This window comes from Mesoplodon densirostris, chromosome 16 (genome assembly GCF_025265405.1).
Source record: "Mesoplodon densirostris isolate mMesDen1 chromosome 16, mMesDen1 primary haplotype, whole genome shotgun sequence".
NCBI classification, from domain to species: Eukaryota; Metazoa; Chordata; class Mammalia; order Artiodactyla; family Ziphiidae; genus Mesoplodon; species Mesoplodon densirostris.
This window is the reverse complement of record NC_082676.1, coordinates 79,998,820-80,024,427: the sequence shown is the minus strand read 5'-3', so window position 1 is coordinate 80,024,427 and position 25,608 is coordinate 79,998,820. Positions and strand designations below refer to the sequence as shown.

Below are 25,608 nucleotides of genomic sequence, written 5' to 3'. Positions count from 1 at the left end.
CGTGTTTGGGAATGTCTGTTCTAAGGAAACCGGGAAGCCGAATTACTGTACCATTTTATCATTAGCCTAGTTCTTTGAACCCAGTGAACCCATTCTACTGTGACATTTTCAATAGAAATCACTTGTTTGTATCCAGGTTTGTTAGCGGCTTTGTTCTCAAAATGAAATATTTTAGGGAAAAAATGCATCAATTGATAATCACTGTGGCTTTCACACTTCAAAAACATTCCAACTTGTAGAAGAATACAAGTAAAATTTTTTGTATTGATAATTTAGGGTAAGAGTTTAACATACTTAAGTATATAGCAAGAAGGGCATATCTCATCAAACAAGACATTTCCTTCTCTTTTCTTTTAACAGTTTCAAAAGGAGGTACTTGTTTTGGGTATATAAATAGTAGTTACCAAACATTTGTTAGAATGTCAAACTCTGCGTATCATGAGTTCATGTTCACATGTTCTTTTCGGGATCATTTTATTCTTTCTGTTTCCTTTTTGGGACATTTTCATGCAGTATTAGAATAAGCTCTGGCAGTACGTAGAAAATAAAATCAATGACCATGGAAAAACTTATATTCCCTGTTTTATTTTGTCATATATAATTTTGTAATGAAAATTGAATTTTCTGCTGCCATCCTGTTATCTAGGGCAGGGGTTCCCAATCCCTGGGCTGCAGGCTGGTGCTGGTCCACAGCCTGTTAGGAGCCAGGCTGCACAGCAGGAGGTGAGCGGAAGGCGAGCAAGCGAAGCTTCATCTGCTCCCCATCGCTCCCCATCACTCGCGTTACTGCCCTAAGCCTAACACCCCACCCCCAACCCCCGTCCGTGGAAAAATTGTCTTCCACGAAACCGGTCCCTGGTGCCAAAAAGGTTGGGGACCGCTGATAATAGACCTAATGAACCTTAATTATTCATTCCTCCCCTCAAAAATCATTTTTGATGCAATATACAGCAGGTGCTTTTTCATGTGTGGAAATAAAATCTCCTATATAAATTACAAAACCTAAATATAATAACCATGGATCATTTCTCTTTGCTTTTTTCCTCCCATTCCTTAGCCTGATGCTTAAGGATTGTCAAACAATTACAGTGGCTAATTTACATTTAACAACTACTTATTTGTGAAAAAAATTATAAAATTGTTAAGATTTTTTTAGTCTTGAAGAATCAACCTTAAGCTTTTCCTTATTTTCAGTGACACCTCATATGTATGATACTTTATATTCAGAGCACTTACCCATTAATAATTCTATTTGATCTTCAGAATATCATATAGCAAGCCAATGACTGAGCTATCAGGAATCTAGGTCTTTTTGAAACATGAGGGACCCATGTGTGTTTACACCTGACTCATATTAACTGACTCCTAACGCAGGGTTTCTGCCTACACAGACTTCACTCAAATTTGGTGGAATTACAGATTTATAGCTTAGGAATTTCAGAAATTTTGTGCCAAGGTTATTTCTAACATTGTTTGCTTCATCTACATGTGTGTTCTGTAGAATCTCTTATATGGTGTGTATGTATACACTATACCTAATTAGAAGAGAATCTAAACTCTGGTTGTTTATCACTGCAGCATATGTTTAAATAAATTTATTTTTTTTCTTTGTTTCTTAGGTTTATACCAGATGATATAACTTTTGATGATGAGCCCAAGGATGTAGCCTCAGAAGTGGATTTAACAGCATATAAGCCAAGATATTTCACATCTGCTGCAATGGGAACATCAACGGTATTTCTTAACTTTAGAAAATATATAGCTGGACTCCATTTCTTTAAGAAAAGAGTTATTTACTTACAGCATCTTTAGAAATGGAAAGGGTTCAAAATTTTAAAGCATAAGTACAAATAGAAATCAAACACAGGTGTATTTGCATTTTTATCTCCCACATGTGTTGGAACCTATTTTCAAATTTTTGTTATGCCTTTAAGCCTGAGTCAATTACCTGCAAATGTTTCTTTTTTCCCTTCTATCTTTCCCATACAGTGTTACTTAACTAGATTCTTTAATAAGTAATATGTTAGTTATTAATATCCTAGGGAGTAGGGGTAAGGAGGTGACAGATTACTTCAAATCACAGCTAAAACCAGTGGAAATTTAAAATAGAAACACATTTTTTCTGCAGATATGATCCAAAATCCTAAAAACAATTGCAGTAGAATAATTCAGGACTACTAGATGTCACAGTAATGCTTAGTAATGAACAGCCAATAGATGTTTGTTGAATTCGTTGGTTACTTAGCTGCCTAGTTTCTCTGCCCTTCTATTCCATATACCTTCTAGCCACAGCTGGACTCGGCAGCAGCCATACAGGCGTCTCATTGCCTTTTTTGTGACAAGCCACTGTGCTCTTCTGAGGATAGGCTGGTGGCAGAAAGAGAGCTGCTGTATCTGTCACCTGCATCCTGTGGGCACTATGCGGCCTTAATTAGTTACTGAGTACAGGGAAACCCCACCAGTATGCAATAAGTGAAGTCTAAAAGATTCAGTCACATAAAATGTAGGATCATGTTATTTTCTAGACTAAGAAATGGGCAAGCCTATCCAGCCAGCCAGTCTGGAGTTCCTATGGTCTGGCTGTATCATCCACATCTGTTCCAGTTCCATCAGTGGTTTTGTGGTTATCAGTTCAGTCTTAATTATCAGGATAAGAATAATTCTGAATGGTGACTAGCTGGAATTTCTCTGACAATGGCAACTATTTTAAGGATTGGATCTCTTGGTGCCCATTCTGTTGTCCTGAACTGGAACGATTAGCCTGAGGGGGAAGAAAAGCAAGGATGTGGGACCCGCCCTGTGATGAAGATTAAACCTCTAACTGGACTCTGAGAATGGGGGCTACATAGAGGACAGGAACCAATCACAAGACCGATGATGTTATAGATGAATTCCTGTGTTGTGGGGGTTTACTGTACTTCCAACAAATAGACGCCTTTTTCATCAGTGGCTCTTAATCTCTTTTGGAAAATGGACCACACTGAGATTGTGTTGAAAGCTTTATCAGCAAATTTCAGACAGTTTGTAAGACCTCCTGAAATGCCTAGAACTCCAGGTGAAAAACATATCTTGACTCATTCATAATAATGGTACGGGGCTTCCCTGGTGGCGCAGTGGTTGAGGGTCCGCCTGCCGATGCAGGGGACGCGGGTTCGTGCCCCGGTCTGGGAAGATCCCACATGCCGCAGAGCGGCTGGGCCCGTGAGCCATGGCCACCGAACCCGCGTGTCTAGAGCCTGTGCTCCGCAATGGGAGAGGCCACAACAGAGGCCCACGTACCACACACACACAAAAAAAATAATAATAATAATGTTACTTTTTTCACTAGTGCATTTTCTTGTTTCTTTTCACCACAATCAGTCCATACACTGATGAATTTTTACTCCAAATAATAGAATGCCTTGCATATAGTAAAGAGTTAGGAGGATGAAGGCACTGGTTAATTGAAATGGTTCCCTTTCCACAGGCAGAAAACTTTTCATTAAGCATGTTATTTATTATTTGTTTTAGCATGTCTTAACTTTTTTAGTTTACTGTTAAACATACAAGTTAATGATAAATATTCTTTAACAAGTTTGGGTTGCTGACATTTCCATTTTTATTTGTTGTTTTTTTCTTATTCATTGGTGAAAGGTGGAGATCACTTGGGATGAGACAGATCATGAAAGAATTACAACACTCAACAGGAAATTTAAAAAGGAAGAGCTTTTGGACATGGATTTTCAAGCCTACTTAGCTTCCTCTAGTGAAGACGAAGAAGAGATAGAAGAGGAGCTACAAGGTACTGTTCATCTTTTGGTGTTCTACATTTGTAAGCATTTAGATACCTAATCTAGACTTACTAATGGAAATAAGTTTGACAGCTTAAAAGGGAATATCAAACTAATCTTCAAACTGTCTGTGAAGCAAGCTCACATACACAGTATTATATACACCTTTAGATAGTAATTGAAATTTTTTATTTAAAGGTATTTTCTTAGCCTGAATTTCTTTAACCAAAAACTCTTTGAAGCCCTGACCTCACAAAAAAAGTCTGGCCTTTTAGACTAGTCATGATTGTTGTAGTTATGCAATCACTTAAACTAGTAAAATGCTTTATTACCTCCCCCCCCCTTTTTAAACTAAGAGCTTCTTTTGGATTGTTTTTTATATTCCATTTTTCTGCTCAATTAGTTTACAAAGTAGACTCTTTCTGTCCATTTAGTGATTATCCTAGAAATCATGACTTGTATCCTTATTAAAGTTTAATGCTAATTAATATTTATACCCTCCTAGAGAATACAAGGAATCTTAAAACAACTTTCATGCTATTCTGTATATTGTAATTCTTAAGTCCCATAGGATGTTAATATTACTCTTTTGTTTAAATTTACCCACATTTTCCATACTGCTTTTGCTCCTTATTCTTTTGTAAATCTCATACATCTGTCTGGGATCATTTTCCTTCTGCCCTAAGTATATCTTTGATAATTTCCAGTAGTATCTACTGGTGTCAAGCTCTTGAATTTTAGTTTAGTCTAAAAATTTCCTTTTTTGCCTTCATTTGTGAAGATATCTTCACTGGTAAAAAAATTCTAGGTGGACAGTCCTCCTGTCTCCACATTGAGGATAATATCCTGCTGGCTTCTGGCTTCATTGTTGTTTCTGAGAAGTCAGCCGTCAGTTTACTTTTTTCAGTCTTTTGAAGATTGCCTGGATTTTATTCATTGACTGCTTTTAAAGTTTTCTCTTCCTTTTTGTTTTTCTGCAGTTTTAATATGAACTAAGAATAGATTTTTAAAATTTATTGTGCTTGAGGTTTGTTGTTTTTCTTGCATTTGTGGCATGGTATCTTTCAATCAGTTTTGGAATATTCTCAGCCATTATCTGTTCAGGTATTCTCCCCTCTCCTCTGGGACTCCAATTAAATATATGTTAGATCTTTTCACTGTAACTTCCATGTTGTTTCTCTCCTGTATTTTTTATCTATTGTATTTCTGTGCTGCTTTCTGAATATTTTTTCTTACCTATCTTCCAGTCCACTAATTCTCTTTTCAGCAGTGTTGAATCTGCTTATGGACTGTTCATTGAGTTAATTTTGATTATTATATTTTTTTACTTGTAAAAGTCCAGTTTGACTATTTTTCAGATCAGCAATATCAACTTTTTAACATTTTTTACTCATTGCAGTTATTTTCAGTGCCTTCTTTTATTTCTGTAAATAGAGGAAACACGTTTTTGTAGTGTATGTCTGATAATTTCAGTATTTATTTCAAATCTTTTGGGGTTGATTTCTGTTACTTTACAAGATACTTCTCCTGTTCACTTGTATGCCTGGTTAACTTTTTGTGCCGGTTTGATATTTGAGGTGAGAGTGTCTCATCAGAGAGGACTTTCATTTACTCTGGTCATTCTGGAACCACATCACTCCAAGTTTTAAGACTTGAGGTTCCCTGGATCTAGTGGGCAATGCAAGTCTGTGTGAGAGCTAGTTTACTTCTGGTTGACCCTTGCCCTGGAGTATATCCTTTTGGGTCCCTACTAAATGTGGGGGTACTAGCTGGTTCTTTAACTTTTGTTTTCTTGGCCTGCCAGGCTACCAGAACTGTAGGTTAGTCTCACAGCTGTTTCTTTGGTAGATCAGTACATGCACTCAGGGCAAATAGGTCTTGAACACTGGGGTCATCTCTCTGATCACCATCTTCTCCTTGATTTTGACTTGGTAATTCTTCACTAATTTGTCAGTTCTTTGAAGTTTTCTTTTTTTCTTTTTTAAATCCCTCTGAATCTTTTAAAAAGATTTTTAAAAACATTTCATACAGCTTGATGTCCTCAGTAAAATGGTTGGTCTGAAGTGTACCTAGCTTCCCATTAATGGAAGCAGAAGTTCTCAGATTGTCTATATCTTTATCTAAAAATTTTTTTGACGATTAAAACGATCGATGGTGTATTTTAAAATTATATATGTTGTTTGCTTAAAATAGATCATTTTTTTTAAATAGGGCCAAAAAAACCCCTTTTCCCTTATATTGGATCTGGCTCTGTTTGGAAATTTGGTTGCTTGATTGTAATTTCTTATTAGTTTTTGGTTGATACTCTCTCCCAGATATCTTCACACTTTCATTTTCGTTTATTAGATGAATTCTCATGCACAATTATGAGTAAGATAGAATTATGTGCTGACAGCAAATGAAGAACCATATAAGTTAAACATAAAGTATTTTAAATTAGCAGGAGTGAATATTACTTTTATTTATAGCCTGACATTTTTCATACCTGTCCTTTTGGTTTTTCTTTTGCATATATATTGTTTTTATAATTTATAATTTTATAAATGTGAAATTAAATAAATCCTAAAATGCTTCTTTAGTATTATCACAGGACCATTAAACCTTAACTTTCTTAAGATCCTATGATTTTAGACTACTGAAGATATTGCTTCACTGATCTAAGTTTTTCATAAAGTATTACTCTTGAACTCTGTTTACACATTGAATGGAGAATCATTCCAGTTTCTTTGTTCAGAAATCTCATATTAATAAAACCATATAATTTCTTAGGTATCTAATAGTCTTTGAAAAAGTATATGATTTGCAGTGGTAGTTATATGGGCACAAAAGCCTTCACATTTAAGGCCTTGATGGCTGATGCTTGTTAATTTCTTTGGCATTCCAAACAGTTGAGTGACCATGTTATTTTTAGTGTATACAGAACAGCTGAGTCTTTCTCAAATAGCCTTTACATTTTTTACCCCCATAGATACACTAATTTATCTACATTTTTTAAAATTTATATACCTATATGGTCATTTAGCACTTTCCTGAAAATTCTGGATAGTTTTTCTTTAGTAGCAGCTCTAAGATAAAGGAAAAAAGATCATTCTGTGTATTCTTGAGAAGATTGAATACAAGTTTTTCGAATAGGTTTTCTTTGTTTGGTTTGGGAGAACTTAACTAGATTTTGAAATGACATTATTGAATACATTAGGGCAGCAAATATTATGGGAAGATAACCATTAATTTGTCAGTATATTCTTGTTAAGGTCTTGGATTTTGCTGATTTCAAATCCTGACTTCAGCACATAGTGAAGTTACTTAGGTTAGGTTTTCTTAGCTCTCAAGCCTTTCTTTCCAAAGGTATGAAATGAGGATCATAATAGTACCTACTCATGGTTGGAAAAATTGAGATAATGTATGTAAAGTCTTAGCATACTACCTCATGTCATATGTCTTTACTTCTAAAACTTTAAGGATTAATGGCTTTTTTTTTTTTTTTTTTTTTTTTTTCTTTTTGCGGTATGCGGGCCTCTCACTGTTGTGGCCTCTCCCGTTGCGGAGCACAGGCTCCGGATGCGCAGGCCCAGCGGCCATGGCTCACGGGCCCAGCCGCTCCGCGGCATGTGGGATCCTCCCAGACTGGGGCACGAACCCGTATCCCCTGCATCGGCAGGCGGACTCTCAACCACTGCGCCACCAGGGAGGCCCGGATTAATGGCTTTTTGTTTGAAATATACTAATTAACTTTTTTAAAGCATGCATTTTTATTTTTCTTCAGTATTTTAATTGATTGCAAAGTCACTTTATAGTTTAGTACCTCTGATAGATACATTAGTATATTTGAATGCCTTAGAGTTACTATATGTTCCTGTTGTAGTTTATAAGAGATCATACCAGGGTTTCTACATTTACAGTTAATTTTTTACTCCTTTTATATTATTAAGGCTTTCACAAAGTTTTGTCCTTGAATTGGGAAAAAACAGACTTCCATGAGTTAACACACATTTTAGAGATTCAGAAAGTAAAATTTTAGTACTGGAAAAAAATCAATTTAAAGTAGGCATCAGAGACTTACCACTAAAATTTCAACCTGGAAGGAGCTTGCTTCTAATTATATTTTCAGAAGTAAGCTTTTAATAGAAAGAAATACATTGCCATTTTGTTAATGTGTTCCTGATGTTTTATCCATTGAATTACGGGATACATGACAGAATTCCATCCAACATTATTATTGTGGCACAAAGCACAAACAGGAACAAAATGAATTTCAGCTGTTTGAGTGAAAATGTAAAAGTGTGATAGGATGGAAAGAATGTCGTGGACTATTTTTTATTCATTTAGAGAAAAAAACTATAAAAACATTTACTTAACCAATTTTTTTCACATCACCTTTTTGAAAATGTTAGGACAGTCTGTTAACATTGATGTTTCACAGCTGAATGCTTAGTAATGTCAGACATATTTAGTGACCAGTTAGCCATAGCTCATAGAAGGGAGGGTCTTCTGTATGCTACTTCTAAATTTTCCTTTACTGGGGACATTTAGTCAATTCAGTAAGTATGTTTTGCATTAAAATCCAGGTTCTTAATTTATGTTTTTGACTTGGAGAATTACAGTGGAAATATAGAGCAAACAAACTTTTCACATATTAGTTTTCTTTGGTAGTTTTTGCCCATGAATTTTATACTGTTCCATTGTATTATAATTATTTTTATGAAATTAGGAAATGTAAACGTGAATATTTTCCACATGAGGAAATTAATTGCACAAACTTCTAATTTATTCATTTTTATTCTTAATGTATTAATGAGATCCTGAGAGTAAGCATGCTTGCTCACTCTCAAATGGAAAGGACTCATTATTCTTTGTTTTGGATTACAGGGAACTTCCTTTATCTGTATCGTCAGCATGAATGGCTAAATCCATTTATCAGATGCATCCCAACACTATTCAGGCTCTTTTTATTGACCATACATTTTAAAGCCACAATGTTGGATGGTGGGAGACATAAAGAGGAAAAAAGTGCCATCCCTGCTATCTTGCTTGTAGGGTGGAAAAGTCCAAGGATGTTACATGACTACAGGATTATTTTGAAATATGAATTTTAATAAAAAGAGATTCCCAAGTGTAATATTGTGACCATGCTAACTTATATTGCAACTGATTTTTATTATAAACAAGACCTAAGTCATTTAATTCATTTTGTATTAAGAAATTTAAGTCTGATTTTGATATTCTATTGTTACAGTGTATCTGATGTTGTTTAGGAGGGTGCTGCAGTGACTGAGATTAAACACTGAAGTTAGAAGTAAATTATTTCTGTGTATTAAATGAAATTGATTTTTTTGTTAGGTGATGATGGAGTCAGTGTAGAAGAAGGTGGGAAAACAAAAAGAAGCCAGAAGGATGATGAAGAACAAATTGCTAAATATAGGCAGCTCTTGCAAGTTATTCAAGAAAAAGAAAAGAAAGGCAAAGAAAATGATATGGAAATGGAAATTAAGTGGGTTCCAGGTAAGAATTAGATACTAACTAAATATTCACTTGTTTTCCTTCGTTTTGGGATGTTGGATATAAAAGAAAAGAATATCAACTCTTTGGAAACATAAACTTAAAAAAATCACATTTTCAAGGAGTGTTTTGGTGAGGAAGATAACATGATATCTGCATGCATGATTTAATTCACTTTAGCACCAGCGTTTTCTACTACTGCGGCTTATTCTTTGTCTCTTTAATTTACTAACTACAAATTATCCATTTATAAAAGTAGACCTTTCCTAGGTTTGATTCCAGTATTCTCAGGTTATAGAAATTTGAATCCAGGCACCATGTATTCTAAAGTCATTAAACTTTTTTTCAAAATATGTTATTAATAAGTGGACTTTTCTCCAGTAACTGCTACTAGACTTTAATTAGTGAGGTTTCACTAACACAAAATATGTAATACATAGTTTTCTGTCTCAATTGTGCAATGTTTGAGTATTTTTTAACAAAGAAGTATAGCATCGTAAGTGGTTTTTCTAACTGCCTTGAAGAGTTCAATAACCCAATACTAGTACAATAACATTAAAACCATGTCAAAGCTAAACAAAGAAAAGCTAGGATAAACGAGGGTTGTTTTCTAGCATATGCATTTTTTCTTAACAATCCTGGGCAAATCAGCATGTACCTTTGCAAATAACGTGGGTTTTTTTTTCAAATGACTGCTTTTTACATATATGTATATCTTTTAAAGGTAGGTATAATTTTTGACAAGGATTCAATTCTTTTAGCCTCAATTCATCTCTAGATGAAAACATACTACTTATAGCACCATTGCATTAACTGTTCTATATTCAGTTACTTCTGTTTCTTACACTAGTATGTTTTTGCACTGAGAGTAAAATATCTGTTTTCTTAGGTTGTTTTTATTTGGGGGGGGGGGGGAACTACGATATTTTGATATTTGAGGATTGATTGACTCTTGCAGTAAATTTATTAGGATATACACATATCTTCTGCCTATTTCTGTAGGAACATGGTACTATGTTATAACCCATTTGTTTTAAATGTTTGGCTTTTGCAGGAAGTGGTGGTAAGAAAAAATGAAGTTTAGTAGTGTTATCCTATGAACAGTGGTTGAGAGAACTCAATTAATTTAGCCTGGAGAGGAAAAGTCTAAAAAGTGACTTAATAGTTATTTTCAAGTACTTGGAGGCTGAGTATGTAAACAGAGACTTAATCTCACATACTACCTCAGAAGTCAGTGCTTTTACCAGTGGATAAAAGTTGAAGGAAAGTAGATTTCAGTGTAAGGTAAAGAGGAATTCTCTATATCGTTAGGATTGTTGATCAGAAGAGCACAGAGGCTGCTTTAAGGAGTTGAGTGTCCTTTGTCAGTAAGTCTCACAATAAGGCAATACAACCATACCACTCAGAGATGTGTGAAGAAATTTTTTTATATGAGGTCCTTGGATTTATGATTCCAAGAAATGTTGGATTTTGTCTTTTAGTCAAGTATGTTGTAATTGTAGCTTAATTCTAATCTTAGAATGAGCTTGTTGAATGAAGATATTTTAAATGAACATATTTTAAATTTAGGTATTCAGATGACTATTGGAGAAAGAATATTTAAAATAAAGTTGATTGCAAAGTTTTATATTAAATATTTTAGAGCTATATTGAGTGGGCCAGATCTAACCTTTGTCTTTATTAGTACAGTTATGTAGTGCAAATACCAAAAAGTGATACATAGGAAGATTTAAGCAGTACAGTTTTCCTAGGATAAACCTCACTTAGTCATGGTTCATTGTACTTTTTTTATATTCCTGGACTCAGTTTAGTAATGTTTCATAAAAGATTTTTGAACCTGTGTTAATGAGGAATATTTGTCTATAGTTTTCGTTTCTTGAAATGTCCTTAATTAGCTTTTGGTATCAGGGTAATGCTGATCTCATGTGATGAATTAGCGACTTCCCTCTTATATTTAGCAGTACATTTTTATCTTGACTTTGCTATTTGTGGATGTGATATTAATGTCATATAAAATATTTTGAAAATGTAAAATGAAAAATTAGCATCTGTAATTCCATTACCCTTATTCAGCCACTGAGTGATTAGGTAGATTGTGGTTTAATTTATCATTTCTCTATTGTTGAATATTTAGTCAAGTTTCTGATCTTTCATTACAATAGGACCATGGCATTGAAAAGAAATTTGATCTAAGGCTGTTAGCATTCCCAAACCCGCAAATATCAGTACTTCCTTAGATCTCTTCACTTTTATCACCAACCAAGTAATAGGCTTGCTGTTTTAGGGCCTTTTACTTATAAAAACAGTTTTTTAACAAAGATGCTTATTCCCACCCACCCACCCCATTTTAGAAACGTCTGTGCATGTGAGAACTTGTAGAGACCACAAGGAGAAGCTAATGCTGGCAGTCAGGCTCACTCATCAGTTAGTAACATGACTTCCTCACTCACGTAGCCACTTTACATATGCTACAGATCAACCTGTGGTTCTCTTACAAGCTGTTAAAACTACCAGTGTCCAAGCCTCAAATTTTAAATCTCAGATGCCAAACATCTAGAATGTTATAAATAATCTATAGCTTTTTCCATATTTTAAATTATTTTCATAGGCTAGCTTCCCAGAAATGGAATTACTAGGAAAGGACATGGACACTTTTTGTGTCTTGAGATTACTGCTAAATTGCTTTCCAAAAGGGTTGTACCGGTTTTTAATGCCTTCAACAATGATGAAAGTGCCAGTTTCATGGAATTATCATCAAAATTTGCTATGTAATTTTTACTCTTAGATGAATGAAGGAAAGTTGATATTTTGCTGTATAATGCATTTTTTAAAGTCTTTAACCATAGTATTTTTGAAGGCCCCGTATGGGGTATTACTACCCTGTGAATCTTTGGTATGGATGTGCACACAAGTGCGTGCGTGCGTTTTTTTTGTGTATGTAAATGTAAAGGGTCTTTTACATACTAGACATGTTAAATGAGAAAAATGAACTACTCTTTCAGGATCTCAGTTTACTTATTTGGAAAGTGGGACTAATAATACCTTTCTTGCTTAATTTGAGATATTATAGAGTACTTTGTAAGCTACACAGTACTATTCATATCACACGTGTATTTTGTTGAATTTGTGTCTTAAGAAATGTATGTTCCCAGTAACAATTACCCTGAACCGCAGGACTTTTTTGATGTTATACTTCAGTAAACCACAGAGGGTCAGTATGAGATTATAGTATATCATGCATCAGTTTTTCTGTGGCTTGAATTTCCAAAATATTAAACTCTGCAGAAAAATAAGTACTCTTAATAATCACTAACAGTTGCTGCACTTGGCGTGGCTTGAAAGAAATTTTAGTTTAGACTGTTTAAACGTCCTATCTTTTTACGTTGGATTATACAATATAGTAACATTAGGAGTTTAATTCTTTGAGGGTAAGTGTTAAGGGAAGCAGATAACAGGTACATGGGTGTAACAACTAGAGTGAACTACTCTTTCTCTTGATATTTTAGTTCCTCATGGAGGTGTGATAATACAGCGTTATTAATTGAGATTATAAATGATTAAAAATGTTGAATTTTAAGATTTTTAAGGAACGTTGTAATTCATTGTTTTGCTGTGGAGTAACATTGCCCATCTCAATGTGTTGCTAATAAGGTATCCTGCCTGACTCATTTTGATGAGTAGAGAAAGTAACACATGTAATTAGCATATTGAGACTTTATCGATGAATGTGCCTCATTAGGGAATTTGTAATGTACATATAAATAAAGCATAATGAGTTTTATCTCATATATTAAGTAACCTCCCCTAATAATTTATGTGATAATAATTTTTTGTTGTAGATACTGCAAGCCATGTATTTTAATCTTTGAAATTTCATCCAGAATATGAACAGATAATGACATGTTTCTTTGTCTATAATCTTAAAGGAAATTAGATATGATAAAAGTCCTCTTTTTCTTAGTTATCTCCTGATTAATAGACACAGGTGAAAAGGATATCTGGTCTTTTTTCTACTCATCATCCTGCAGTGCCTCAACTTCCCTTCAAATATTGAGCATATGCCAAGAACCATTCTAGACACCATGTGAGCAAAACATACAAATCCTAGACCTCATAAAGCTTATATTTCTGGTTAAGGGGAGACAGATAAGTCTTTAGTAAGAAAGATATTTGAGCAGAGACTAAAGGAAGTGGAGGTCGGGGGTGAGCCATGCAGAGGAGAGTGTGCGAGCAGAGGGGATAGCAAGTGAGTGGCCTTGAAGCTGTGGCTTATCTAGTGTGTTTGAGGAGCAGCACAGAGAATAGTGTGACCACAGTGAGTGAGTGAAGGAGAGAATAATGGATGTCAGAGAGGTAATGGGGCCAGATCATGAGGGTCTTGCAGACCATTTTAAGGGCTTGAACATCTCTGAGTGAGATGAGAAACCATTGGAGTGTTTAAGCTGAGGAGCAATAAGATCTGACTTGGGTTTTTTCCAGTTTTATTGACATATAATTGACATATGTTACTGTATACGTTTAAGGTGTACAGCATAATAGTTTGACTTACATATATTGTAAAATGATTACTGCAATAAGTTTAGTTAGCATCCATCATCCCATAGATACAATAAAAAGAGGAGCTGACTTATTTTTAACAGGACCAATCTGGCTGCTCTACTTGAGAGTAGATTAAAGTGGCAGGGAAGGACAAAATTGGGGAGATCAGTCAAGAGGCTGTTGTAATAATCCCGAGATAATAAAGATTGTGGGTTGGACAGGTTTTCAAGGGAACTTCAGAAATTCTCTTCGTCACATGTAAGATGCCTATTATATATTGAAATAGACATGCCAAGTAGATAGTTGGATATCCAGTTTAAAGTTCAGGGAACAGGTCAAGACTGGAGATATAAATTTGAGAATCTTCATTGTACAGATCTCTGTAAGTAAAGAACACCAATGGAGTGATTGTAAGTAGAAAAGAAAAGAGGTTCAAAAATTGATCACTTGGAGTACTCCAGCATTTAGAGGTTGAGGAGAGGTGAGCAGGGACCATCCAGAGGCAGCTGGGAAGAAGCTACCAGAAACAAAGGAGGAAATTCAGGGTTGTGGGGTATCCAGGTGGCCAAGTGAAGAATGCATTTCAGTGAGAAGATGGGTCAGTAAAATACAGACTAAGAAAGACCATGGGATTTAGCAATGTAGAGACCATTGAAGAGTTTTGGTGGAATGGGGAGGATGAGCTTAATGGGGTTAGGAGAGAATGAGGAGTGGAATTGGAGACAGTTAGGAGAGACAACTCCTTTTTCTAAAATATTTGACGATTAGGAAGTTGCAGGCATCATCACACTTCATCCTTAAAAAAATACTTTGATATGTAACTTCCAAACAAAGACATTCTTCTACATAAGCATGACGCTATTATCACACTAAGGGAATTTAATATCGTTAAAATAGTGGTCAAATTTCTCACTCGTTCCAGTAATACTCTTTTTTTTTTTTTTTTTTTTTTTGTGCGGTATGCGGGCCTCTCACTGTTGTGGCCTCCCCCGTTGCGGAGCACAGGCTCCGGACGCGCAGGCTCAGCGGCCATGGCTCACGGGCCCAGCCGCTCCGCGGCATATGGGATCCTCCCAGACCGGGGCACGAACCCGTATCCCCTGCATCGGCAGGCGGACTCTCAACCACTTGCGCCACCAGGGAGGCCCCCAGTAATACTCTTTACGGTGTTTTTTCCTGATCCAGGATCAGTCAGTTTTAAAGTGTCTACAGTAGTTGACTTATAGAATACCCACAATCTGGATTTGTCTGATTGTTTCCTCACAATTCAGCTGAAAAGTTTTTGGCAAGAATTTTCCATGAATAATGTTGTATACTTCCCATTGCTTCACATCAGAGGCACATAATGTCAGTTTGTCCCATTTTTTGTGCTGTTAACTTTGCTCACTCAGTTAAGGTGGTGTCCTACTGATTTTTCCATCATAAAGCTCCACTTTTTCTTTTGTAACTGATAGGTAATTTGTGCAGTGTGTGAATATCCTGTTCCCCAACATTTTACTTGGTGATGTTATAGATTTATAGATTTATAGATCCTTGCTTGAATCAGTTATTATATTGTTGGTTGCAAAATATTGATTTTTTGTTTCTGTCATTTCTTCTACATTTGTTAGTTAGCATTCTAACTTATGCTAGTAGAACTCCCTCTAGAAACTGGAAGGGAAAGTGAGATCAAGAGAGCATTTTTCTTTAATATGAGAGGAAATAACAGCATGCTATATTACTTCTGGGAGTGATCCACAGACAGGAAAAATGATGCAGAGAACTACATTCTAAAGTAGGCAAAAGGAGTTGGAATGTTTTTGCTCGAGTGGAGGAATTGGCCTTTGGTAGATGTGCATGGACATTTCATCCATTGTACAGGAGAGAAGGGAAGGAATATGGTCACAGAGGGTATGAGTAGAAATGGTGGTGGGAGCTTGTGGTACTCTTCTATTTGCTTATATTTTCCTAGTGAAATGGGAAGTAAAGTCATCAGCTGAGAGTAGGGATGAGGGGGGGAGGGGTGATTGTAATGATGGACCATAGTATCTATGTTGGGTTAGGAGGGAAATGAGGGTATATTGGGGGTGACGGATAGGGGAAAGGTCAGAGGATTGATGGACTGTAGGTCCCTGTGAGACAAAAGAATTGTTAGCCTTGGAGTACTAGAGAAAATAAAATGAAAGGATTGGAGCTAATGGTTGAGGTGTAGGATACTTGAAATTAAGATTATGGTGTGTTTGCAGTTTGGATAATGACAGTTCTAGTTATGGGGGGAGTTTCTGAGATTACAGGGAGTATGGAATAATAGTCAGTGAACTGTGAGGCACAGGGTGTTGGAACAGTCATCTGTGTGGATATTGGAATCACCAAGAATTATGACAGGGCCAGAATTGGAGAGAGTGGCAGTGAGCCAAAGCTTAGCTGTTCAAGAAGTGAGGGGTGTGACTATAGTCATTAGATCTGTGCAGTACGGGGGAGTAGATGGTATAGTCTGATAACATGTTACTAAAATTTGGGGACTGTAGGAGTAAGACCAGCCAGTGGACTGGAGTTGGCAGTGAGTAGCAAGATGGACAGACTGTGGGAGAGAAAAATTCACCACCTAGAAGAGCTGCAGGAGAAACAGTGTCCTCAGAGAAGAGCCAGGTTTCAGTGAGACTCAAATTAGCAAGGGAATGAATAAAGAGGATTTTGTTAATAACTATTAATGACTGATTATGATGGACTAAGGTGTAGAAATGTTCTTTTTGGGGAAGGGTGGGAATGGGAATATTCAGCATATTTTTAGGAGAAGGGATGATTTGGAAGTTGTGGACTTCTTGTGATGACAGAATTAAATAGAGATAAAGGATATAATGAGATGAATACTGTCCTCTTAAAGCTGTACTAGTGGTGAGACTGTGAGTGTCTGGGCAGATCTTGTCGGATACACCCAGAGCTGTGGGATTCTTAGTCTTTTGAAGGAGACGTGGAAGGCAGAGAAGAAGGAAGGACTCCTTGCTGTCTCACCCTGCAAGAGGAGTCTCTCTTGACTCCCATGCACGGAGGCGAGAGGTGGGGTCGCAGCTCCTCCTCCCTCTACTTACTCTTTCCTCCACGCTTCACAGCTGTAGTTCTGTTTGATTCTAGTATCTGTTCTTTATCCTTTGTACTTCCTTTTTCCCCATCTTTATTCCATCTCCATTTCTGTATTCAGTGACCCAATGGGAAACTTAAACACAGAGACATTAATGACCTGTATCTGTGACTATTGTGTTATTCATTCTTTATTTAGAAATAAAATGTTTTGAATCAGTTGGGCATTCATTTTGCTAGGCAGCCCGGTTTCAAACATTTTATAATTTTCAGACATCTCAAAACCTGTTCACTATTTACTTTTGGCTATATCTCTTATTTCCATTTATTGCCAGTGTATCCATTATTTGAAATATAGTCGCAAAACTGTTTTTTTGGTCAGAACTTTTAAAATAGCCAGATGTTTAAAATTTTGAGTTCAGTGTAGAGGAGAGCATTAAATGGAAAACTAAAATAAGCTAAAAAGAATTTGCAGTTTGCTTCATGTTTTGGTGATGGGGAGGAAACCAGTTTGCAGTGCACTATCATAACTTGTACACAGCTAGTACATAGCTTGAATTTTAAAACTTAGGTGTCCATTCCTTCCTTAAATCATCCAGTTAACAGGTTGACTATAAGGGCCTTGTACAGTAATAAGCTGAAACTTTTACTGTGCCCCGCCCCAAAAAAGAAAAATTAAATCATTTGTGGAATGTGTAATAAAAATGAGAAGCAACTAGGGTTATCTAAAAACAGTGGTAGCACATTTTCTCCGTAGAGTTGCCAGTAAATTTCTCAGAATTTACTGGATTATTTTAACAATAATTTTCTCTGTTAGTATTAAGATTTAATTTTTTTAAAGTTTTCCAAGAAGCTTTTAAAAAAAAGATCTAAAGCAAAACTGAAGATACTTTTATAATAGTAGTAGTTTCAGAAAGTGCTAAAAATTCCCATACCTTTTGAAGTTTTAGGTTAATTGGTCTGCTGTTTTAGGGCCCCAATTAAATACATAAATCAATAAGTGCTTCTGGTTGCCAGCATCTAGACTGATTCTCTTAATGTCGTCCTTTCCCTCTCTGCCTGTGCGTCATGTCAGTTGTACTGTTTGCATCTGTAGCTACTATTTCCAGACAGTAGTACTTTTTTTGACTTCACGTTAGATTTACAATCTGCCCAAAATCGGTTCAAGCACAGAGTGTGTTTCATGTATTGTTTTCCTGCAGCCCACAGCTATGGTGATTTGTTTGAAGTTGTGAATTCTTTGGTCTTTAAAGCAGAGCTTTTGCCTATTCTGTTTGAGGTTGTCCCACGTCATCATTCTATATACTGACTGCCTGGCTAGCACGCTGTCATTTTTCACACACATGTTCCATGTGTTATTTTGACAGAATTCACTCAGACTACTTTCAGCAGTTTCATTATTGCTGTTCTTTTTTTTTCTAAGATTGAAAAATCATATAACCTTATACTACTTTAACACATTGGGTTTTTTCCCCAATTTTTTTGTGATAAAATATACATAACATAAACTTTACCATCTTAACTATGTTCAAGTGTGTAGTGCAGTGGTATTAAGAACATTCATACTATTGTGCAGCTATCACGACCGTCCATCTCCACAGCATTTTCATCTTTATAAAACCAAATCTCTATATCCATTAAGCAACTCTTCATTGCCCCTCCCCCAGCCTCTGGCAACCACCATTCTACTTTCTGTCTCTCTGATTTTGGCTACTCTAAGTATCTCATATAAATGGAATCATACAGTATTCATATTTTTGTCACTGACTTATTTCAGTTAGCAGAATGTCCTCAAGGTTCATCCGTGTTGTAGCATCCTTCTTAAGGCTGAGTAATATTCCATGGTATGTATGTGTGTATATATGCCGCATTTTGCTTATCTAGTTCATCCATTGATGGACACTTGGGTTGCTTCCATGTTTTAGCTATTACACATTCATTTTTATCCATTATCTTCTACAGGCACATGTAGTTGATTATACTCCCATTTTGCATTCTCCTTTTTTGTTTCATTTCTCATACTTATTTTTACATGTTTCTAAATAATCTTTTAATCATAATGCCTGCATCACATTCCATTGTGTATCTAATTTATGTTTTAGGCTCTTTCTAATGTTTTGCTATTATGGAGGACATAATAACCTTATATTGAATTTTCTTAGGGATAAATTCCTTTGAGTAGAACATCTTCATGCCTCTTATCATTTATCTTGAAACAGTTCTGTTAATTCATGGTGCTAACTAAGGAGCTTCTTATTTTTTAATTTATGAAGGCTCCTCAGAAATGCTGATAAAATACACAAAATCAAATCTATTTTCTACAGTTGGCTCAAGGTTTGAAGCCACATAAAGGAAAGGGCATAAGTACTTTCTATAGCTCTTTGGTTTGATATAAAACTTAATCCCACTTTGGGACCATATGCCATGTTCCTGCGCTCTGAAAGATTTGCCAGCCTTTCTCAGTGCCCTTTTGGTTAGACCATTGTAGACAACTGCTCACTGACTATAATGCAATGATACTTTAAAACTTTGAGGTCCAAGGTAAAGCTGGTAAAAATATTGTGGCTTGAACTGGTAGCTAGCTAAGCAGGTTAAATCTGCAGATATCGTGTGGGAGGGACTGTATTATTTTCAATACACAGTGACACTATTTGCCTGATGTAATTACTAGGGGAAGAGAGTGTACAAGTACTTTCCTCCCTCTCATGATAATCTTCATTGAGGGTGGGGGATAGTTCTCATCAAATGAGCTATCAAGAGATAGCCTTAGCTCAATCTACTCATTCAGTGACATGGAAAACTTTTATCTGTAAAATTATTTGGCATAAACTTGAAAATCTGATCCTATGTATGTCCAAAGATGAGTGCCAATAATTTGACTTGGGCGGGTTCCCTTGGTGTTTGGAATGATACGCCTCAGTGGTAAATTGAAGCATGCATTTTGAAGGCATATGCTTCTCTAAGAATTGGCTTGCATAAATTAGGGATATCTGTCTGCCTTGGACTTCACCAAGCTTTTCCTAAGCATTGTCACCTTAGATTGTCATAAAATATATTTCATTTTAGGTTTCCGTCGCTGCTTCTTTCTGTGGAAGCATAGAGAGATTTAAAAATATTTTTTAAGTAATTTATTTGGATTCATAATTTCGAAGCAGAAGCAGACTTCTCAGGGTGTGGGAACAGTTTGGTCTACGGCCAGGATCACATATGTGACAATGTCTAAGAAGCCTGTCTTCTGATTAATAAGCTGCTCTGAAAGTCTTAAAAAAAAAAAAAAAGCCAACGGAAGCCTTTGTGTATTTGCTGTTGAACACTGCAGGCTCCTAGGCATACGTGTTGTTAGTTGGTATTCCAAGATTCTGATATCTTTTTGGACCCAAAGAATGCTTGACCCATCATAGATTACTTTAGTAGATTTCTGTCAACAGAGAATCCCTAAGAATAGAAACAGTGCTAGCTTATAACAAGCCATGGATATATTGAAGTCCTAATTTTCAGTGTTACTTGCATTCTCTATTAATTCTCATTCTGTAACTTTTTCAATGTTGCAGTGAAGGACACTGCCAATGAAATAAACTCTGAGTTAATTACAAATACTAGAAAAGGAGTAAACCTTAAAGGTACTCTACTTCAGAGATCCCCAACCAGCATACCACCTGTGGATTACAGATTTGCCCAAGTATTGATCCCTTTAGCCTCTAGACCAACCAGAGCAGCCCCCAGCTTCGCTTCCTTCTCTGGTAGCCTCCTCCATTTACTCCAGTGTGCTGTGCAAGCATTTTTTTTTTTTTTTTTGCGGTACACGGGCCTCTCACTGTTGTGGCCTCTCCTGTTGCAGAGCACAGGCTCCGGACACGCAGGCTCAGCAGCCATGGCTCACGGGCCTAGCTGCTCCACAGCATGTGGGATCCTCCCGGACCAGGGCACGAACCTGTGTCCCCTGCATCGGCAGGCGGACTCTCAACCACTGCACCACCAGGGAAGACCAAGCATTATTTTTTATATCTGTCATAATAGGAAGAAGGTTGGGAAGACACTGCTTTCCTAATAGTTATTTGGGAAGTCTTTTTAGCAGTAGTCAGAATTACAGTTTACGTATATAAACTCAGCCCAGTATATGTGGAAGAAAATACTTAGACTGCAGCAAGAAAAATCTAGCTTAAGAGGTTGTTAGGGCTTCCCTGGTGGCGCAGTGGTTGAGAGTCCACCTGCCGATGCAGGGGACACGGGTTCGTGCCCCGGTCCGGGAAGATCCCACATGCCGCGGAGCGGCTGGGCCCGTGAGCCATGGCCTCTGAGCCTGCGCATCCGGAGCCTGTGCTCCACAACAGGAAAGGTCACAACAGTGAGAGGCCTGCGTACAGCAAAAAAACAAAACAAAACAAAACAAAAAAAGAGGTTGTTAAATATTGAAATGCTAGGGAGGTTGAAGTGCTTTTCATTTCTTTTCATTTTTCTTAAAGAAAGATTTTTTTGTTTAATTAATTTAGAAATGACATTTCCGTTGCACTGCAGCCTCAACATGCCCTTATGTTAATAGCTTCTGTAGTCAGAACCTCTCCCAGGGAGGAAAACCATTAGACACCCCTCAGTTTCACGCCATCAATTTACAGGTGGATTTTCCAAAAACAGTGTATAGATTGGGACTGTCTTATAATGAAGTTTGGGATAGCATTAGTAGTTTACTGTGATCATGGAAAGAGCATAGAGGGCTTGTGTCAGAAAATCTGAGTTTAGGTACCTACTGTTCTGATGGGGATTAAATGACAAAAGGCAGTGAAACCTAGTTTAGCACACAGTTGTCAAAGACTGAACATTTACTACCCTTTTTTTTTTTAAACAACTTTATTGTGGGAAAGTAGAGCATGGATACAAAAGGTAAATACTATGTATGTATACAGTTTAAAGGAAAAGAATAAAATGAACACCTGTGTACCCAGCTTAAGAAGGAACATTACCAACATATGCAGTCGCCTGTGAGGCTCCTCTCTTACACCCTCTTCCTTTCTCTATCAGAAGAAACTATGAAACTGCATTCCATATTAATCATCCCCCTTTTCTCTACAATAGTTTTACCACCTATGCATGTATCCCTAAACAGCCTAGATTTAGTTTTGTTAATTTTGAAGTTTGTAAAAGCGTCCTCTGTGTATTCTTCTGTCAGTTGCTTTTTGCTGTTAACGTTCTATTTTTGAGAGTTATTCATAATCCATATGTGAAGACATGGTCCGTTAATTTTCACTGTTACATAGAATTCCATTGTAGATATATCATAGTATATCTGTTCTATTGCTGGTTATTGTGGTGTTTTGCTATTATAAACAATGTCTTTGTGAATATTCTTGGACTTGTCACCTAGGTATATATTGAATTTCTTGGATATGTGTAGAATTTCTTGGTTGTACAGCATGCTCACGATTACCTTAACTAGGTCATGCCAAATTGTTTTCCCAGGTGCTTGTACCATTTTAATCTAACCAGTAGTGTGAGTTCCCATAGCTCTTTATCCTCACCATTAATTTATATTGTCAGGTGATTTTTTGCCAATTGAGTATGTAAGTAATGGTATCTCATTATGGTTTCAATTTGTGTATTACTCTCAAATATTTGATGAGTTCCTGCTCTGTGTGCCAGACTCTTCTCTGATAGCACTGAACAAAACAGACAAAGATCCAGGCCTTTGTGGGGTCTTACATTTTAGTGTGTGTATTCATTGGGGGAGAGGGGATGAAGGGAATTGTTAAACAAATAAATAGGTAAAATAATAAGATGATGATTAAGGGCTATAGAAACAAAAGGATAAAACCTGGATGGGGAACAGGAAGTTCATGGGTGGGAGTGGGTAGCCATTTAAAAAGGACAGTAAGGGAAGGCTTCATTGAGAAAATGACGTTTGTACAAAGAGCTAATGGGAAAGACATTGCACCCTGTGTGTTATCCTGGGAAAGAACATTTCAGGCAGAGGAAGCAATAAATGCAAAAAGCCCTGAGGGGAAAGCATTTCTGATTTGTTCAGGAATAATGAGGCAGAATAGACCAGGGAGTGGACAGTAATAGAAGGTGAGGGCAAAGAGGTGGCCAAGTCACAAAGGGTTTTGTAGACCTCTGGATGGACTTTAACTTTTACTTGAAATGCAATGGGAAATGGAAGTGATATGACCTAACTTACGTTTTTAAAGGATTGCTCAGGCATTTGCCTAATTACTAATGAAAAGAATATTTTTTTTCCTGCTTTCTTATCTGTGAAATACCTGTTCATGTCTTTTGACCATTTTTTATGTAGTGTTCTTTGTCTGTGTTTTAGTGATTCATAGGAGTTCTTCCTCTGTTTGGAGTTCTTCCTATATTTTGGGCTTGTCTTTCATCAGCCATATATTTTGCACATAGCTTTTCCTAGTTTGTGATTTTCCTTTTTACTCTCTTCAGAGTGTCTTTTGAAGAACAAAAATGGTATAGTCAAGTTTATTAAACTTGTCCTTTTATTCTTATGTACCTCTAGTTCACATAAGTGTATTCATTATAATCTCTGGATTAAGACACTCTTTCATCATTGGTCCAGCATGACCTCCTTTTATTTATTTATTTTTAGTAAAAAGTGAACCCACTATAAAAGCTAAAATTGTGCGACAACTTAAATTTATCCATCTGATCTCTCCTGCTTCCCCATACCTAAGAATAACCATCATCCAGATTTCAGTATTCACTCCTTTGCTTTCCGTTGTATATATTTTCATCTAATTTATAAGTATTTCTGAAAAGTCTGGGTGCATAAAAAGGAATGAAGTACTGATATATGCTATAAAGTGGATGAACCTTGAAAGTATTATGCTAAGTGAAAGAAGCCAGTCACAAAATGCCACATATTTTATATGAAATATGCAGAACAGACAATGGAGACAAGAAATAGATTAGTGGTTGGAGGGTGTGGGGGTGTCAGAGTGTCCTGCAGGGGTGAGAGATAGGGTTTCTTTTTGAGAAGAAGAAAATGTTCTAAAATTGACTGTGGTGATGCTTGCATGTATCTGTGAATGTACTAAAAAACATTGAATTTTATTCTTTAAATGGGTGAATTGTATAGTATATGAACTATATCTCATGAAAGCTCTTAACTTTGTTAACATTGATGGGAGATGGATGTGTATCATTTGGGGCTGATTTTTGACTTTTAAGTCCTTGATTCATCAGGAGTTGATTTTTTTTTTTGTTATGATATAAGGTAGGAATCCAATTTCAACTTCTTCTACATGGCAGATCTTTTTTATCCTCTTCCATTTATTGAATAATCTCTCCTTTCTCCCAGTAATCAGACATGTCACCTCTGTCAGGTGCCAATATTTCAAAACTGTGTGGATCTATTGGTTGGCTCTCTGTTTTATTGGTCAGTTAGTTACTCTGCCTAACCCTGGACCAGTAACACACTTCCTAGAACTGGATAAAGAGCACTAATAACCCACACACCCACCCCCTCCCTAGGCCAGTTGGTGTGAGCGCTCTGTGAAGAAACCAAACGCTGCCGCCACCACCACCAGCAGCACCAACAAACACTTGAAGCTGCCGCCTTGTGCAGTATCTTCAGGGGAGAGCTAGGCTTCAGTTAGAGCAAGAAGATGAAGAAAATGTTCAGAGATACAATAATTGAGTTTTTACTGATGATGTACTGTGAATTCCGGGGAATTTAGTGGTAGAGAACTGAAGGGGGAGGGAGATAGTGACAGAGAGAGTGGAGGTATAGTTGACTTCTGAGGATTAGAACATGGGAGATTAGGGGGAACCTGATGATTAGGGGCTTTTGGTGGTGACTAAGATGAATAGGGGATAAAAGGCACAGAGAGATTATTCCTGCTAGGTTCAAGATTTTGGTGGTGAGGCTGAATGTTGAGGATTAGGGAGGGAAGGGTATCTGCTGTTGCCATGGATGGGGAGGGGCAAATTTACTGTGAACTCAGAGCTTCCCCTTGAGCCCTATTGCTGTGAGTTTACAGGTAAGGAAGCCTGTGTAACTGAAGAATACACTGTCTTAATTCCAGGGCCCAGGGGCCCACTTCTGAACCCTGTCAGGAAAGGGTTGGCCTTATTCCACAGTGCTGTCTTTTATCCCTGGCTTTTAAAATACTTCAGTGTTCTAGAGTTTCACTATGATATATGTAGGTAATTTTTTGCTTGGTACCTTTATTCTTGCTTAGAATTAATTGGATACCCAGAATCCTGAAGATTAGTAACTTTCCATTCATTTTAAAATTCTGAGAACTTCTCAGACATTTTCTCTTAAAATATTACCTTTTCCTCATCTTCTCTATTTTCTCCTTCTGGGAATGCCATTTGATATGTGTGGTACCTTCTCGTTCTGTATCTAACTCATAGTTTCCATACCTTTGAATCTGTGCAACATGCTGGGTAATTTCTTCAGTTCTGTCTTTCAGTTCATTAATCTTTTCTTTACCTCTGCTGTGTAACTTGGTTGACTTTATAATTTCAGTTATGTTTTTCATTTCTGGAATGTTTTTTTCTTCCCCAAATCTGTCTCATACCTTTGATAATCTTTTAATTTCTTTTGTTTTTTAAAATGTGCTGATTTTATATTCTGTTTCTGTTAATTCCAAAATCTATAGTCTTTATAGGTCTGACTTATTTGGTTTCAGCTTACTCTGGTTCATATTGAATTTTGATTGTGATCTAATTGTTCTTGGATCTTTCTTTACCTATGGGAATTCTCAGAGGCCTGAGTCAGAAAAAATACTTCTTTTAG

General features: G+C 36.6%; 1 protein-coding gene across 4 annotated transcripts in view; it reads left to right on the top strand.

Annotated features, from left to right (window-relative positions):
- ESF1 (ESF1 nucleolar pre-rRNA processing protein homolog) overlaps nucleotides 1–25,608 on the top strand; it is a 60,443-nt gene that overhangs the window by 12,638 nt on the left and 22,197 nt on the right. For all 4 annotated transcript variants that reach the window (XM_060078780.1, XM_060078779.1, XM_060078778.1 and 1 more), the window contains exons 7-9: nucleotides 1,620–1,734; nucleotides 3,634–3,781; nucleotides 9,108–9,269. In XM_060078780.1, the coding sequence (XP_059934763.1) occupies nucleotides 1,620–1,734; nucleotides 3,634–3,781; nucleotides 9,108–9,269 (425 nt within the window). The remainder of the gene's footprint in view (nucleotides 1–1,619; nucleotides 1,735–3,633; nucleotides 3,782–9,107; nucleotides 9,270–25,608) is intronic.